This window comes from Crinia signifera, chromosome 4, assembly GCF_055691185.1.
Source record: "Crinia signifera chromosome 4, ASM5569118v1, whole genome shotgun sequence".
Classification (NCBI taxonomy): Eukaryota; Metazoa; Chordata; class Amphibia; order Anura; family Myobatrachidae; genus Crinia; species Crinia signifera.
This window is the reverse complement of record NC_139220.1, coordinates 300,982,788-300,999,446: the sequence shown is the minus strand read 5'-3', so window position 1 is coordinate 300,999,446 and position 16,659 is coordinate 300,982,788. Positions and strand designations below refer to the sequence as shown.

Genomic DNA, 16,659 nt, shown 5'->3' with positions numbered 1-16,659 from the left:
GAGAGGGGTTAGGGTCAGGCACTTAGAAGGGGGTTTGGGTCCGGATGCAGGCCAGTGGGATGTTATTTGTAGGCAGTGGGGAAGGGAGGTTGGTTTAGGCAACTATTTTGGAGGGTAAGGGTTAGGGTTGATGGGGGAGAGGTCAAAGCTATGTATACTTACCTGACAGCCTTTCCGGATTCCATCCTTTGGGATGGCGGCGTTGGTATTCTGGCCGCCGGTCATTTATATGTATCCCGACCCCGAAATCACAGTAACAATGTCAGACTCCTGTGCGTCTGATGCAGGCAATCCGTGACGTACAGACCTCTGTATGGAATTATCCAACTTGTTTTCTATGACCCCCGAGCTATTTTTGCATAAAAAGAGGCCTGTTCTCAGTCTTCATCCTATTTGTGTTTCCATATTTGACAAAGCGATGATTGTTGTGCCGAGGCGCACTGACGGCAGTATTGTACGGCCCAGGGTCTGTGTTCTTCCTGCGGTCTAGAAACACAATCTAGCAGCGGATATGAGGTAACCTGGGATCCTGTGATACTTCTAAAGGGTCACTAATGACTACTAAATAAAACCTTCAGACCCATTCAATATGGGCCGAATTCGTCCCTGTCCCCGATGTGAACGAGCGCCTTCGGCGAGTTTCACGTAACGTCAGCGCCCTCCTTATATACAGTGTGTAGCGGCCAGAATAAAAGTCAATCTCTCCTGTTTGGCAACATGGAAGGGGATGTCTTCACGTACATATCCCCTCGCAGCCTAGTGAACCGGTCTGAATCAGGCCCACAGTACTGCCTTTCCTACACCTCGCTGCTAACAGGAAGCAGACTGAGGTCAGGTGACCATGATGTCTCTGCTCATTCTACCCTCTGGACACAACCCTCTAGGCTATTAGGAGGCTGGAGGGGGATGTGGGAGTCTTGCCAGCCTGTCAGGGGGTCAGGAGCACCAGCCCATTTTCAGGAGCCTCTCGGCTATTCTGGGAGGGTAGGTGACTATGACATGAGGGCAATGGGTGTGATGCAGTTGGACTTTGTATGAGTTACAGTAGAGCTTCTTAATGTGGCCATACACCTACAGATCTGATTGTCAGATCTGGCGGGTTGGAGCAAAAACCTGGTAGTATTGAAGGGCAGATTTATTAAGCTTGGTGAAGTGATAAAGTGTATGGTTTTTTTCACCAGCCAATCAGCTCCTACCTGTGAAGTTACAGGCTCGGTTTGAAAAATAACAGGTAGGAGATGATTGGCCGGGGATGAAAACCAGACATTTTATCACTTCACCGAGCTTAATAAATCCACCCCTGAGTGACAGTTTTTGGTAGTTTTCCAGCATTTCAAAGCAAATGGTCAGCTGTCATTTGCTCTCATCCATTGCCAGGATTTTTTTCCAACCAGCCAAATCTGACAATCAGATCTGTAGATGTATGGGCAGCTTATATCCATATTACCTCAGGATTGCAGGTGATACCATGGTCAGTCTAGCGCATATGGTGGTGAGTGAAAGTTTCATAATACAGCTGGTAGATCCAGAGGCGTAGGGAGGGCGGAGCCAACGGAGCACACGCTCCGGGCGCAGTTTGGGCGCAGGGCGCCGCCCCCCCTCCGCAAATGAGGTGGAGTCCTGCTGCCCTGCAATGATTCATTTCACAAACGCAGGGCAGCGTGCGCCGGAGGCTGCCATGCCCGGCACCTGCCCCTGTCTGCCCTGCTCACCTGGTCCCGGCCTGCCACCGCGAAAATGACGAGGTCACGTCACGTGACTCACTGCTCCAGTCCCCAACCAAGCTGCTGCTGCTGCTCGGGCCGGCTCCCGGGCAGCGCTGAACAGCAGAAATAAGGAAGACTCCTCTTAGTCCCCTGCCTCTACACAGAATGTCTGTGCTGTGCTCCTCAAGGTAGATTTATTGTTTTTTGGGGGTTTGGTGGGGTCCGGGGAGGGGGGGGGGATCTATCTGGTTTCTGCTGCCACCCTGCTCTTCTCAAGGTGGATTTTAGTTTTTTACTAAAGATAAATAAGTTTGGGAATAATCATGGGGTTTGGGGGATTTGTGGGGGAGGGGGGGGTGAATCTCTCTTATATGTGTCTTATATAGCGCAGCAGATTCCGTTACAGTGTCTTATATAGCGCAGCAGATTCCGTTACAGTGTCTTATATAGCACAGCAGATTCCGTTACAGCATCTTATATAGTGCAGCAGATTCCGTTACAGTGTCTTATATAGCGCAGCAGATTCCGTTACAGCGTCTTATATAGCGCAGCAGATTCTGTTACAGAGTCTTATATAGCGCAGCAGATTACGTTACAGCGTCTTATATAGTGCAGCAGATTCCGTTACAGCGTCTTATATAGCGCAGCAGATTCCGTTACAGTGTCTTATATAGCGCAGCAGATTCCGTTACAGTGATTCCGTTACAGTGTCTTATATAGCGCAGCAGATTCCGTTACAGTGTCTTATATAGCGCAGCAGATTCCTTTACAGTGTCTTATATAGTGCAGCAGATTCTGTTACTGCGTCTTATATAGCGCGGCGGTTTCCGTTACAGCATCTTATATAGTGCAGCAGATTCCGTTACAGTGTCTTATATAGCGCAGCAGATTCCGTTACAGCGTCTTATATAGCGCAGCAGATTCCGTTACAGCGTCTTATATAACGCAGCAGATTCCGTTACAGTATCTTATATAGCGCAGCAGATTCCGTTACAGTGTCTTATATAGCGCAGCAGATTCCATTACAGTGTCTTATATAGCGCAGCAGATTCCGTTACAGTGTCTTATATAGTGCAGCAGATTCTGTTACTGCGTCTTATATAGCGCGGCGGTTTCCGTTACAGTGTCTTATATAGCGCGGCGGTTTCCGTTACAGTGTCTTATATAAGGCAGCAGATTCCGTTACAGTGTCTTATATAGCGCAGCAGATTCCGTTACAGTGTCTTATATAGCGCAGCAGATTCCGTTAGTGTCTTATATAGCGCAGCAGATTCCGTTACAGTGTCTTATATAGCGCAGCAGATTCCGTTAGTGTCTTATATAGCGCAGCAGATTCCGTTAGTGTCTTATATAGCGCTGCAGATTCCGTTACAGCGTCTTATATAGCGCAGCAGATTCCGTTAGTGTCTTATATAGCGCAGCAGATTCCGTTAGTGTCTTATATAGCGCTGCAGATTCCGTTACAGCGTCTTATATAGCGCAGCAGATTCCGTTACAGCGTCTTATATAACGCAGCAGATTCCGTTACAGTGTCTTATATAGCGCAGCAGATTCCGTTACAGTGTCTTATATAGCGCAGCAGATTCCTTTACAGTGTCTTATATAGTGCAGCAGATTCTGTTACTGCGTCTTATATAGCGCGGCGGTTTCCGTTACAGCATCTTATATAGTGCAGCAGATTCCGTTACAGTGTCTTATATAGCGCAGCAGATTCCGTTACAGCGTCTTATATAGCGCAGCAGATTCCGTTACAGCGTCTTATATAACGCAGCAGATTCCGTTACAGTATCTTATATAGCGCAGCAGATTCCGTTACAGTGTCTTATATAGCGCAGCAGATTCCATTACAGTGTCTTATATAGCGCAGCAGATTCCGTTACAGTGTCTTATATAGTGCAGCAGATTCTGTTACTGCGTCTTATATAGCGCGGCGGTTTCCGTTACAGTGTCTTATATAGCGCGGCGGTTTCCGTTACAGTGTCTTATATAAGGCAGCAGATTCCGTTACAGTGTCTTTTATATAGCGCAGCAGATTCCGTTACAGTGTCTTATATAGCGCAGCAGATTCCGTTAGTGTCTTATATAGCGCAGCAGATTCCGTTACAGTGTCTTATATAGCGCAGCAGATTCCGTTAGTGTCTTATATAGCGCAGCAGATTCCGTTAGTGTCTTATATAGCGCTGCAGATTCCGTTACAGCGTCTTATATAGCGCAGCAGATTCCGTTAGTGTCTTATATAGCGCAGCAGATTCCGTTAGTGTCTTATATAGCGCTGCAGATTCCGTTACAGCGTCTTATATAGCGCAGCAGATTCCGTTACAGCGTCTTATATAACGCAGCAGATTCCGTTACAGTGTCTTATATAGCGCAGCAGATTCCGTTACAGTGTCTTATATAGCGCAGCAGATTCCATTACAGTGTCTTATATAGCGCAGCAGATTCCGTTACAGTGTCTTATATAGTGCAGCAGATTCTGTTACTGCGTCTTATATAGCGCGGCGGTTTCCGTTACAGTGTCTTATATAAGGCAGCAGATTCCGTTACAGTGTCTTATATAGCGCAGCAGATTCCGTTACAGTGTCTTATATAGCGCAGCAGATTCCGTTAGTGTCTTATATAGCGCAGCAGATTCCGTTAGTTTCTTATATAGCGCTGCAGATTCTGTTACAGCGTCTTATATAGCGCAGCAGATTCCGTTACAGCGTCTTATATAGCGCTGCAGATTCCGTTACAGCGTCTTATGTAGCGCAGCAGATTCCGTTACAGTGTCTTATATAGCGCAGCAGATTCCGTTAGTGTCTTATATAGCGCAGCAGATTCCGTAAGTGTCTTATATAGCGCTGCAGATTCCGTTACAGCGTCTTATATAGCGCAGCAGATTCCGTTACAGCGTCTTATATAGCACTGCAGATTCCGTTACAGCGTCTTATATAGCGCAGCAGATTCCATTATAGCATCTTATATAGTGCAGCAGATTCCGTTACAGCGTCTTATATAGCGCAGCAGATTCCGTTACAGCGTCTTATATAGCGCAGCAGATTCCGTTACAGAGTCTTATATAGCGCAGCAGATTCCGTTACAGCGTCTTATATAGCGCAGCAGATTCCGTTACAGCGTCTTATATAGCGCAGCAGATTCCGTTACAGTGTCTTATAAAGCGCAGCAGATTCCGTTACAGTGTCTTATATAGCGTAGCAGATTCCGTTACAGTGTCTTATATAGCGCAGCAGATTCCGTTACAGTGTCTTATATAGTGCAGCAGATTCTGTTACTGCGTCTTATATAGCGCGGCGGTTTCCGTTACAGCATCTTATATAGCGCAGCAGATTCCGTTACAGTGTCTTATATAGCGCAGCAGATTCCGTTACAGCGTCTTATATAGCGCAGCAGATTCCGTTACAGCGTCTTATATAACGCAGCAGATTCCGTTACAGTGTCTTATATAGCGCAGCAGATTCCGTTACAGTGTCTTATATAGCGCAGCAGATTCCGTTACAGTGTCTTATATAGTGCAGCAGATTCTGTTACTGCGTCTTATATAGCGCGGCAGTTTCCGTTACAGTGTCTTATATAAGGCAGCAGATTCCGTTACAGTGTCTTATATAGCGCAGCAGATTCCGTTAGTGTCTTATATAGCGCAGCAGATTCCGTTACAGTGTCTTATATAGCGCAGCAGATTCCGTTAGTGTCTTATATAGCGCAGCAGATTCCGTTAGTGTCTTATATAGCGCTGCAGATTCCGTTACAGCTTCTTATATAGCGCAGCAGATTCCGTTACAGCGTCTTATATAACGCAGCAGATTCCGTTACAGTGTCTTATATAGCGCAGCAGATTCCGTTACAGTGTCTTAAATAGCGCAGCAGATTCCATTACAGTGTCTTATATAGCGCAGCAGATTCCGTTACAGTGTCTTATATAGTGCAGCAGATTCTGTTACTGCGTCTTATATAGCGCGACGGTTTCCGTTACAGTGTCTTATATAAGGCAGCAGATTCCGTTACAGTGTCTTATATAGCGCAGCAGATTCCGTTACAGTGTCTTATATAGCACAGCAGATTCCGTTAGTGTCTTATATAGCGCAGCAGATTCCGTTAGTTTCTTATATAGCGCTGCAGATTCCGCTACAGCGTCTTATATAGCGCAGCAGATTCCGTTACAGCGTCTTATATAGCGCTGCAGATTCCGTTACAGCGTCTTATATAGCGCAGCAGATTCCGTTACAGTGTCTTATATAGCGCAGCAGATTCCGTTAGTGTCTTATATAGCGCAGCAGATTCCGTTAGTGTCTTATATAGCGCTGCAGATTCCGTTACAGCGTCTTATATAGCGCAGCAGATTCCGTTACAGCATCTTATATAGCACTGCAGATTCCGTTACAGCGTCTTATATAGCGCAGCAGATTCCATTACAGTGTCTTATATAGCGCAGCAGATTCTGCCACAGTGTCATATATTTCAAATGTAACATGCCAACACATGTTAGCCACGTCCCCAATTCATTACCGGGGGGGGGGGGGGGGCGCGAAATATGACCTTGCTCCGGGCACCATGGCACCTAGCTACACCGCTGGGTAGATCGCACTTTAGTTAGTGGGAAATAAGTGGTTAGCGAGGGGAACAGCGCCGATATGTCTGACGTGACTAATGCCTTACTACAAAAATGTGGTCTGGAGTGCAGTTGAATGGTGTTGCGTTATGCTGGGCTCTGTTTATGTCACCCTATGTTTTTGGTTACAGGTGAAGCGTTTAGAATGTTTTGCATTGTTACGTAACCAGAGACAGCCTGGAGCGAAGGGGTGTATATATATATATATATGTGTGTGTGTGTGTGTGTGGCCTCCTTCCCCCAAGCCACCCACAGTGGCCACAAGCGGAAGTACTTGGGGGGGGGGGGGGGGGGGGGGGTATGACCACACTACCTAAACATATTATAAAAACTAGCAAGCACTGGTCCTCAGTGGCGTGCGGTAGGGTGAGGCACAGCCTTTCCTGTCATACTAACGTATATGCCAGCGTTTTGAATTTATAAAGTATGTCAAAAATACAAAGTATATATATATATATATATATATATATATATATATATATATATATATATATATATATATAAAAAATCTTATTTTTATTCTAATCATTTTTATAGTCAAAACTCTGGAGTAAAAAGTCTATGGCAGGTGATGGCTCACCTGGATACCTTTTCTGCACATCTCTTATCAAAACTCATCGAATCTCCAGCAGTATAAACTGCTGCACATGTGTACAATGTCGACATGTACCCCTGGGCTCATATATTGTGTGCAAATCTGGCTCTGGTACTTGCCAGGGACACCTCAGCCATTTACCTCACTGCACATCCCTGCCGGTCCTGTGAAGAACAGGGGGACACCGACTGCTGCAAGAGGGGACAATGCAGCTGCAACTGCCTCCACTGGTCCTACGCGCCATGTCCAGGTAATGTGTATATACCCTACAATAGTATTTACAGGATCACGTGGCGTAATTAGGCGATGTTGCTAGTGGTGACATGCTGTAGTATGCAACATGTCAGGTGGATCCAACCCCCTCCCCAGTATCGGCAAGTGTGCATGCCCGGGTGCCATCGGGCTGAGTACATATCACTAAGTGGCTCAATTATCATTTAGTATTTGCGGCTAATTCCCCGAAACACCCGTTTTCGGTGGTTATTCTCACATATTACGTTTCCCCTCATGTATCAGGAGGGGCCGCAGCAGAAATCTTCCGATCCCTGCTGCATCGCTCATAGGTTTCTATGCGGGATGCGATGCTACCCGATGCATCAATATCAGGCAGCATTAGTCCTATATTTACGAGATGGCCTGACGCCCAGTTTGTCTACATCAGTTACACTGGCAGCTGCACTGATCCACTCTAGCACACCGGTGCATTCAGCGGGGTGGCGTTACCTGGCTCGCTGGCCTGCGAAAACACGCAGCGTAGCGAGCAGAACTGAATCAGACCCTCAGCACCTGCTTACTCAGCATTTCATTCATGCCTCCAGTGTCTAAAAATACACCCCCAAATGCTCAGCTCACTCTTCTGTTAAGTTTATTTTATATCTTGTGCTTATTAAATGCAATTGCAAAGCACTTTGGGTTCTATCGGGAGAAAAGTGCTAAATAAATGACATTATTATCGCTTTGTAATAATGCTGTTGAGTGTGTTTGCAGCGCCCTCTAGTGGGCAGGATGGAAACTCTGGAAACATTCATTTTGACAACTGATTCAATACAGTACGTGCCATAGCTACAGTACATGTTGTGGTACGTAACAGTTATATATGACTATGTTGGGGGCGTGGCATGATATTTTCTTACAAGGGAACTGCAATTTACAGTTGTAAATAATGCATACTTGCCTACTCCCCCACCAGGGGCAAACGCAGGATTTTCGGAAGGGGGTTTCCAGAGGGGCGGAGCAAAGCAGGGAGATGGACACTTAGGTGACCCAGTATATGCCGGGTCAGTTAAAGTATTATAGATAGACCAAATGTATATAAATAATAATAATAATAAAAAAAAATATATATATATACATACAGGGGCATCAACAGCAGTGTAGACCCCTGGGCATAGCAATGTATTGGGGCACCTACCGATCCTCCAGCGGTAGGGGTGGGGGAAGCTTTGATGTCCCGCGGGTGGTAGGGGTATTATATCAACCGCTCAGCATGTAGGGCCTGGATCAGTAATTTCCACTAATTACCCCTTTACTGCACAGATGGTGGGAGAAGGGGGCATTGGGCTGAATGAAGGGGCCCTGATACATAACTTCCAGGGTGGTAGAGGATGTTTAATACGCAGAGGAGGGGTGTATAGTGCAGTGGGCTTTTTATTCATAATTTTCTGGTGGGAGGACAGCTTGCTTGACTGCAGATATCTCCAGTTCCCAGAAATAGATTTCTTAGATTTTAATGGAATTAAAAACTAGAGGATCCCTCCTACCAAATTATATTGGGACTAGGGGATCAGAGTTCAGGAGGCAGAGCAATCTGCCAACAAGGATATAAAACTACATACCAGGTGTGTGGAGCTGGAGCAGTAACCAGCTGCTGGAAGGCTGATATCTCTGGTTCTGGAAACAGTAGAGACAAGCTACTAGTGTCCATCAAAGGGGGAGAGTCCCAGCTTTTGGAATATACCCTCAGAAAAACTCTAATTCAGACAGAACCTGAAATATCTGACTGGGAAGAGGAATTAACAGGCTTGGATGGGGACCACTGCTTTGAAGTCAGATATCTCCGGTTCCCAAGGGCCGATTTTTAAAATTCTTATACCCATGGAAAGAGGGGACCCTCAGCTTTCAGGCTAGGTCCCTTAGACTCCTGGGGGGGGGTTCTGAGTACCCATAAACCCCCCCTGCGTGCGCTACTGCCCACAACGGCTGGGAGGCTCCTGAAAGTAGGGTGGCACTCCCGGCCGCCTGGAAAAATGGGCAAATCTGCTGCATCCAGCTGATGCTCATCTGCTCCCCTGCCCACCCTCTCTCACAGGGGGAAAGTGGGAGGGACAATGTTGCGATTCGCGCTAAATTGCATCATCGCAGCCTTGCCCCACGCTTTACAATGGTGGTAAAATATGCATTCTAAAGGGGATCGCAGTGTTGTGATTGGGTCTCTACGCCCCCGGACATGCCCTTATTTCAGGGCCACACCCATTGTTGTGTAGCAAAAGCGGGCACATGTGAAATAACATAAAGATTATCTTTTTTACATTCTCTCGCCACCCCCAGGGATGGGACTGAATCAGGCCCAATGTCTCTAGTTTTTACTTTTCAACCCATACCTCCATTCAGGACTCATTCATACAATTTTCTGCTGGCCACATTTGCACATGTGTAGGTGCGGCACTGATAGCTGCTCCCAGGCAGCCTTTGGTGTGGCTACAGGGCATCGAAGTCAGGAAGACATTGACCTCATGACTGAAGAAGTAAGTCTTTAGACCAGTGGTTCTTAACTCTAGTTCCCAAGCATCACCAACAGGCCATGTTTTCTGGATTTTTCTTATTCATGCACAGGAACTTAATGTATTTTTGTCTGGTTGGTCATTATCCCATCTGCTTCCACAGACATAAATCAGCATGACCTGCTGGAATAATGTAAGTTGGGTTGGGTTTTAGTACCAGTGGTTTAGAGTGTTTTGGGGTACACTCAAATTTAGGGAGTAGACAATTGTGCTATCGATTTGATTATCCATTCACACTGCCCCGCAACCCGGGTCCGACCTGGACATTTTTATTCCGGGTCAGATTGCAGGGCTGCTGGACGCGAGATATTTAACATGGCTCTTTCACACTGCGTGCTGACCCAGGTAGACCCGGCAATAACCCTGGGTTATTTTTGCGGTGTGAAGGGGTATTAAGGGCTAATTCTGAGTCATACACCGAAGACTCAACTCCCGTATATGCCTATGACTTACTGTGTATGACTGGCTGGTGGTTATATATTGTGTGTGATATGTATTGGTTTATTATTACTGCTTTGTTTACTTAAATCCACAATCCACAGAGGCTGCCATCGGACGACTGCCAGGGGGAATCTGTTTGCAGGTCATTCCGTCGCGGTCACATTACATCCATGTAGCATCTGGCCTTACAGCTACGCTACCACCTAGAAAAAATTGGGCACGATTCAGACCTGATCACTGCTGTGTGAATTTGCACCTCGGATGATTATCGATAGACTGCACATGTATTTGGTCCACAATGCGCGATTCAGCGATGAAATCCTGCTACTTTATTTCTCTGCTAGTCATTTGCTAGGTGATTGACAGAAAACCAGCATCCGGGGCTGTTAACTGGTTGTTTAACATGATCACTGGCCGCTGCTAATTCACAGCTGTGAACAGGTCATTGTTCAGGTGGCCTTTCTGTATCAGGTCTCATTAGGACACAGCCCGATGCAAAGATGGACGCACTGCAGGCGGTGTAGGCAGTGGAGCGATGTTTTTACCGCTGTGCATGTCTGCAGGTTGCATCTTTTGCTATGCCAATTGCTACAAGGATTTTTTGCATAATGATTGACAGTCAGAGGACGTTTGTGGGCGGTAACGGGAGTGGTCTCATTCGTGTAGGTATGGTGACCGTTTCACGTGGCTTGCAACTGCGATCCTGTACGCAGTAAGCATTGCTTCGGCATTTTATTCCCGACAACCATGCTCAGTGACCACAGGGTTCCACGGAAGGTCGATGATCGGCCGAACTACAGTGTGGAGGATCCGATAAACTCGTTGTGAATGATGAAACTCGTTGTGCATGATAAATGGTTCTCCAGCCAATCAGCTCCCAACTGTCATGTGTGCAGTGCCTAAAGGTGGCCATACACACGCAGATTTATCTTCAGATCTGGCTGGTTGGAACAAAAACATGGTTATGGATGAGAACAAATGACAGTTGACCATGTGCTTGGAAATGCTGGAAAACTGACAAACTGTCATTCATCCATAACCATGTTTTTGTTCCAACCAGCCAGATCTGAAGATAAATCTTACTAGTGTATGGGCACCTTTACTGTCATGTGTTTGACAATTGACAGTTGGGGTCTGATTAAATGGAGCACCAGTTTCATCACTCGTTGGGCCCAAAGTATCTCAGTATTTGTATACCCATGTGCTTTTACCCGTTCGTTGTTTGCTTTCTTTGTTTTATGCATTTGCTTCTCCTCTATATATACAGTATATGATGGTACGTTTTTTGTGAGTACTGAATGCTGCTTTTTGCTTGTTTTCCTTTTGTATCGTTTTGTGCCCTTGACTCTGGATAATGCTTTTTGCACGTTTTTTTTTTCTGTTTTGCTATTGTATGTCTCTTTATCTTTTGTTCTGTTTTATATAATTCAATACAAATTAATCAGTTTAAAAATAATAACATCCCATTAGACTAGAGAATAACTGCGGTGCGATGTTCTGCTGTGATTACTGCCGAGAAGAACAGGAATCTCCATATCTTAAAAAAATTCATTCATTTATTTATTTACAAAACCAGTCTCAAAATCAGTAACAAATGTGAGTGTATTGTGGAGTGGGAGCTGACCTAGTGAGTAGGGGGCATGGTGGGGTATATAGTCTTCTGTGTTGCCCTTTACCCTGGCATTGATTGACACGAGAGAGAGAGGCCGGGGAGAGAGGAGGATTTGTTAATGAGTGAGAGCTAGGGTACTGGGGGTAAAGGGTGTTGGGGAAGAGTGACAAAGACGGAAGGGTGGGGAATAAAGAAATGGGGGAAAGAGACAAGAGATGGAGAAGGGTGACAGTCAGGAATCCTTACATGAAGTTTGTAAAAATAACATGTGAGGAAGTTGGCAGTTGGGGTCTATGGAGGGGGGGTCAGGGAATTTCGGTCCTGTGGAATGTGTAAAAGAAACTAGAGCTGTAGGAATGGTGTGTACAATTGTATGGAGCTGGGGGTGGCACAGAGGGTGAGATAGGTAGGAGTTTGGGGTTGCTGTGGAGGACAGGATAGGTTGGGGCTGGTGGTGGACATGGGGGGTGGGACAGGTGTAAACTGGGGGTGGTTGTAGATTTTAAGATAGGTAGGAGTTAGGGGTGGCTTTAGATTGTGGGATAGGTAGGAGCTGGGGGTGGCTGTGGAGGGTGATATAAGTAGGAGCTGGGGGTGGCTGTGGAGCGTGATATAAGTAGGAGCTGGGGGTGGCTGTGGAGCGTGATATAAGTAGGAGCTGGGGCGGCTGTGGAGGGTGATATAAGTAGGAGCTGGGGCGGCTGTGGAGGGTGATATAAGTAGGAGCTGAGGGTGGCTGTGGAGGGTGATATAAGTAGGAGCTGAGGGTGGCTGTGGAGGGTGATATAAGTAGGAGCTGGGGCGGCTGTGGAGGGTGATATAAGTAGGAGCTGGGGCGGCTGTGGAGGGTGATGTAAGTAGGAGCTGGGGGTGGCTGTGGAGGGTGATATAAGTAGGAGCTGGGGCGGCTGTGGAGGGTGGTATAAGTAGGAGCTGGGGTGGCTGTGGAGGGTGATATAAGTAGGAGCTGGGGTGGCTGTGGAGGGTGATATAAGTAGAGCTGTGGGTGGCTGTGGAGGGTGATATAAGTAGGAGCTGAGGGTGGTGGCTGTGGAGGGTGATATAAGTAGGAGCTGGGGCGGCTGTGGAGGGTGATATAAGTAGGAGCTGGGGCGGCTGTGGAGGGTGATATAAGTAGGAGCTGGGGCGGCTGTGGAGGGTGATATAAGTAGGAGCTGGGGTGGCTGTGGAGGGGGATATAAGTAGGAGCTGGGGTGGCTGTGGAGGGTGATATAAGTAGGAGCTGGGGTGGCTGTGGAGGGGGATATAAGTAGGAGCTGGGGTGGCTGTGGAGGGTGATATAAGTAGGAGCTGGGGTGGCTGTGGAGGGTGATATAAGTAGGAGCTGAGGGTGGTGGCTGTGGAGGGTGATATAAGTAGGAGCTGGGGCGGCTGTGGAGGGTGATATAAGTAGGAGCTGGGGCGGCTGTGGAGGGTGATATAAGTAGGAGCTGGGGCGGCTGTGGAGGGTGATATAAGTAGGAGCTGGGGCGGCTGTGGAGGGTGATATAAGTAGGAGCTGGGGGTGGCTGTGGAGGGGGATATAAGTAGGAGCTGGGGTGGCTGTGGAGGGGGATATAAGTAGGAGCTGGGGTGGCTGTGGAGGGTGATATAAGTAGGAGCTGGGGGTGGCTGTGGAGGGTGATATAAGTAGGAGCTGGGGCGGCTGTGGAGGGTGATATAAGTAGGAGCTGGGGCGGCTGTGGAGGGTGATATAAGTAGGAGCTGGGGCGGCTGTGGAGGGTGATATAAGTAGGAGCTGGGGCGGCTGTGGAGGGTGATATAAGTAGGAGCTGAGGGCGGCTGTGGAGGGTGATATAAGTAGGAGCTGAGGGTGGCTGTGGAGGGTGATATAAGTAGGAGCTGGGGCGGCTGTGGAGGGTGATATAAGTAGGAGCTGGGGCGGCTGTGGAGGGTGATATAAGTAGGAGCTGGGGGTGGCTGTGGAGGGGGATATAAGTAGGAGCTGGGGTGGCTGTGGAGGGTGATATAAGTAGGAGCTGGGGTGGCTGTGGAGGGTGATATAAGTAGGAGCTGGGGCGGCTGTGGAGGGCGATATAAGTAGGAGCTGGGGGTGGCTGTGGAGGGTGATATAAGTAGGAGCTGGGGCGGCTGTGGAGGGTGATATAAGTAGAAGCTGGGGCGGCTGTGGAGGGCGATATAAGTAGGAGCTGGGGCGGCTGTGGAGGGTGATATAAGTAGGAGCTGGGGCGGCTGTGGAGGGTGATATAAGTAGGAGCTGGGGTGGCTGTGGAGGGTGATATAAGTAGGAGCTGGGGGTGGCTGTGGAGGGTGATATAAGTAGGAGCTGGGGCGGCTGTGGAGGGCGATATAAGTAGGAGCTGGGGCGGCTGTGGAGGGGGATATAAGTAGGAGCTGGGGTGGCTGTGGAGGGTGATATAAGTAGGAGCTAGGGGTGGCTGTGGAGGGTGATATAAGTAGGAGCTGAGGGTGGCTGTGGAGGGTGATATAAGTAGGAGCTGGGGTGGCTGTGGAGGGTGATATAAGTAGGAGCTGGGGTGGCTGTGGAGGGGGATATAAGTAGGAGCTGGGGGTGGCTGTGGAGGGTGATATAAGTAGGAGCTGGGGGTGGCTGTGGAGGGTGATATAAGTAGGAGCTGGGGCGGCTGTGGAGGGTGATATAAGTAGGAGCTAGGGGTGGATGTGGAGGATGGGATCGGTATAAGCTTATGGTGGCCATGGATGACGAGGTATGCAGGAGCTCGGGGTGGCCATGGGGGTAGGACTGGTAGAAGCTGGGGGTGGCTGTAGGGGGCGAGATAAGTAGGAGCTGGGGGTGGCTGTGGAGGGTGAGACAGGTAGGGTGAGAGTAGATGTATGTTTAGAAAAAAAGAGAACAGGAGAAGTAAGGGGCTGCATTGGGGGGGGGGGGGGGGGGCAGGATGGAATCTTCTTAGAGCAGGGAAAGATCTGGGGTGTTGTCATCCAACGAGGGAGAGAAAGATGATAGAACGGAGGTGGAGGAGATAAATGGGATTTTGGGAATGACGAAAGAATCTATGGAAGTAAATGAACTATGGAAGAATAATAAAGGCTGGCACTGGGAAAGGGCAAGAGACACAGGAGCTGGGGAACATTAAAACAACTAGGAGTATTTAACCTTGTCACACTGAAGAAGAAGGCCAAACATAATGTACAGTACTACCAGAGCGTTGGGCGAGGAGATAATGCTAAACTAACAGCTGCTTCTCTATCCCCAGCCAGACACAGTTTTGTGACCACCTTTAGATGACCTCGCCACTTAATAGCTCCTCCCACTGCAAGCACAAGCCCCACCCCTGTCCTTCCTTAACCGTGTTAGAAGCTTCCACGCAGCACAGTGTACTCTGCACTGTGTATTTCCCTAGAACACCATTACATATAACAGTAACTTCACGCTCACGAATTCCATATAGCGAAAAAAGCCACAGAGACACACGGCCGCCTGTGGTATAAATCCACACCGTGAAATTGTGAGGACAGAGAATCAGGGTGTAGCAAAGCAATGGACACAGATAATAGACAGACGTTGCTTCTACGAGTATCATACACCTGACAAACAAACACACATGAAGTAGTATAATCATAAACACACAACATGTATGTAGTATGTCGTTGTGTGAGCTGCCTTTCATAGTTGAGAAAAGGGGGGAATAGTGAAGTGAAACATACAGTGATACGTATGTGAAAGAGTTAACAGACACTACATGGAGGTCCAACGCTATGACCGGGGCCATGACAGGAAGTCAGAGCTCCGCCGTAGAATTATTGTGTGGCAAGAGAAGAAATTGCAGCCCTAACAGGAAACTGCGTTATAAAATATTTGGCAGAGTGACACTTAAGAGTCAAACAATATTTTCTTCAGTATACAGTATCACATTACTTCCTCTGTGTCACAGAGTAATAGGTCAATCAAGTTCACTGGATATTACAACACTGTGGCTGCTTTAGAGTCTTTTGGCCAAGGAAGTAATGTCTTTATAGCACCATACTCTTAAACGTGTCAGGCTGACGCGTTTCGTGGGTCACTAAAGCAAACCAAATAACTGTGGCTTCCCAGTAACCCAATAGTCTCTCAAGTATATGTTGTTAGCAATAGGTAATGAAGTCAACTTTCAGTGCTAATCGGGTCCACTCCGAGTCATCACTTGCTGTGAAAATATTCTCTTCAAGTGGGCCACCTCTGCGGAGAGCGAGGCTAGCTGGGACCTCAGGTCCGGACCATCTGGAGCCTGTGGAGGTGCACCGTCCTGGCCCTGGCTGCCCCAACGTCCACGAGGGCAGAGCACCGGTTGCTGGGGAAACCCTGGGGCTTCTTCAGGGGGGAAATTGTTAACTTCTCTTGGCACAGGTGGCGTAGCATGAGTCAACTCCTCACTTGGAGCGCAGGCTTTAAACCGTAGCTTGTGCGGAAGACTTCTGTAGGGGTCAGGAATTGTCTCCATTCTCACACGAGGATTTTCTACAGTCTCTCCTCCGACAGCTCCATAATAATTTATGGCTGAAGGCTGCAGTGGTTGGGGTTCTTGTTCAGGAACTCTATCCTCAAAGAAAACTGGACTTCCTACACTGGGGGTAGAAAATCCAGAGTCTTCTGAATGAGGCATGGGTGGAGGGGGGTTAGGTGGTGGCGGTTCATGGAGTCCACACTGTGGTGCATATGTCCCCCTAGTTTCCTCACAGGGATCCCGCACCAAGCCAAAGCGGAAACGGAGGGCAAGAAGTTCAGCACGTAGCCTTGCGTTCTCCTCCAAAAGAGCAATGACACGACCCTCTAGGGCAAGGTCTCCTGCCCGTCGCTTCTCCCTAGAACGTTTAGCAGCCTCATTGTTCTTGCGTCTCTTGTCCCAGTAGTTGTCATCTTTTTTTTCATCTGGGGTGAATTCGCGACGGCGCCGAAGGCTACAGGGAGAGGGCGA

The 16,659-nt window shown here is 47.9% G+C and overlaps 1 protein-coding gene across 2 annotated transcripts in view; it reads right to left on the bottom strand.

Annotated features, from left to right (window-relative positions):
• Positions 1-14,635: 14,635 nt before the first annotated feature.
• LOC146075721 (uncharacterized) overlaps positions 14,636-16,659 on the bottom strand; it is a 6,922-nt gene continuing 4,898 nt past the window's right edge. For both annotated transcript variants that reach the window (XM_083185252.1, XM_083185251.1), the window contains exon 2: positions 14,636-16,659. This exon is cut by the window's right edge and continues 283 nt beyond it. In XM_083185252.1, the coding sequence (XP_083041378.1) occupies positions 15,862-16,659 (798 nt within the window). In that variant the 3' untranslated portion in view covers positions 14,636-15,861.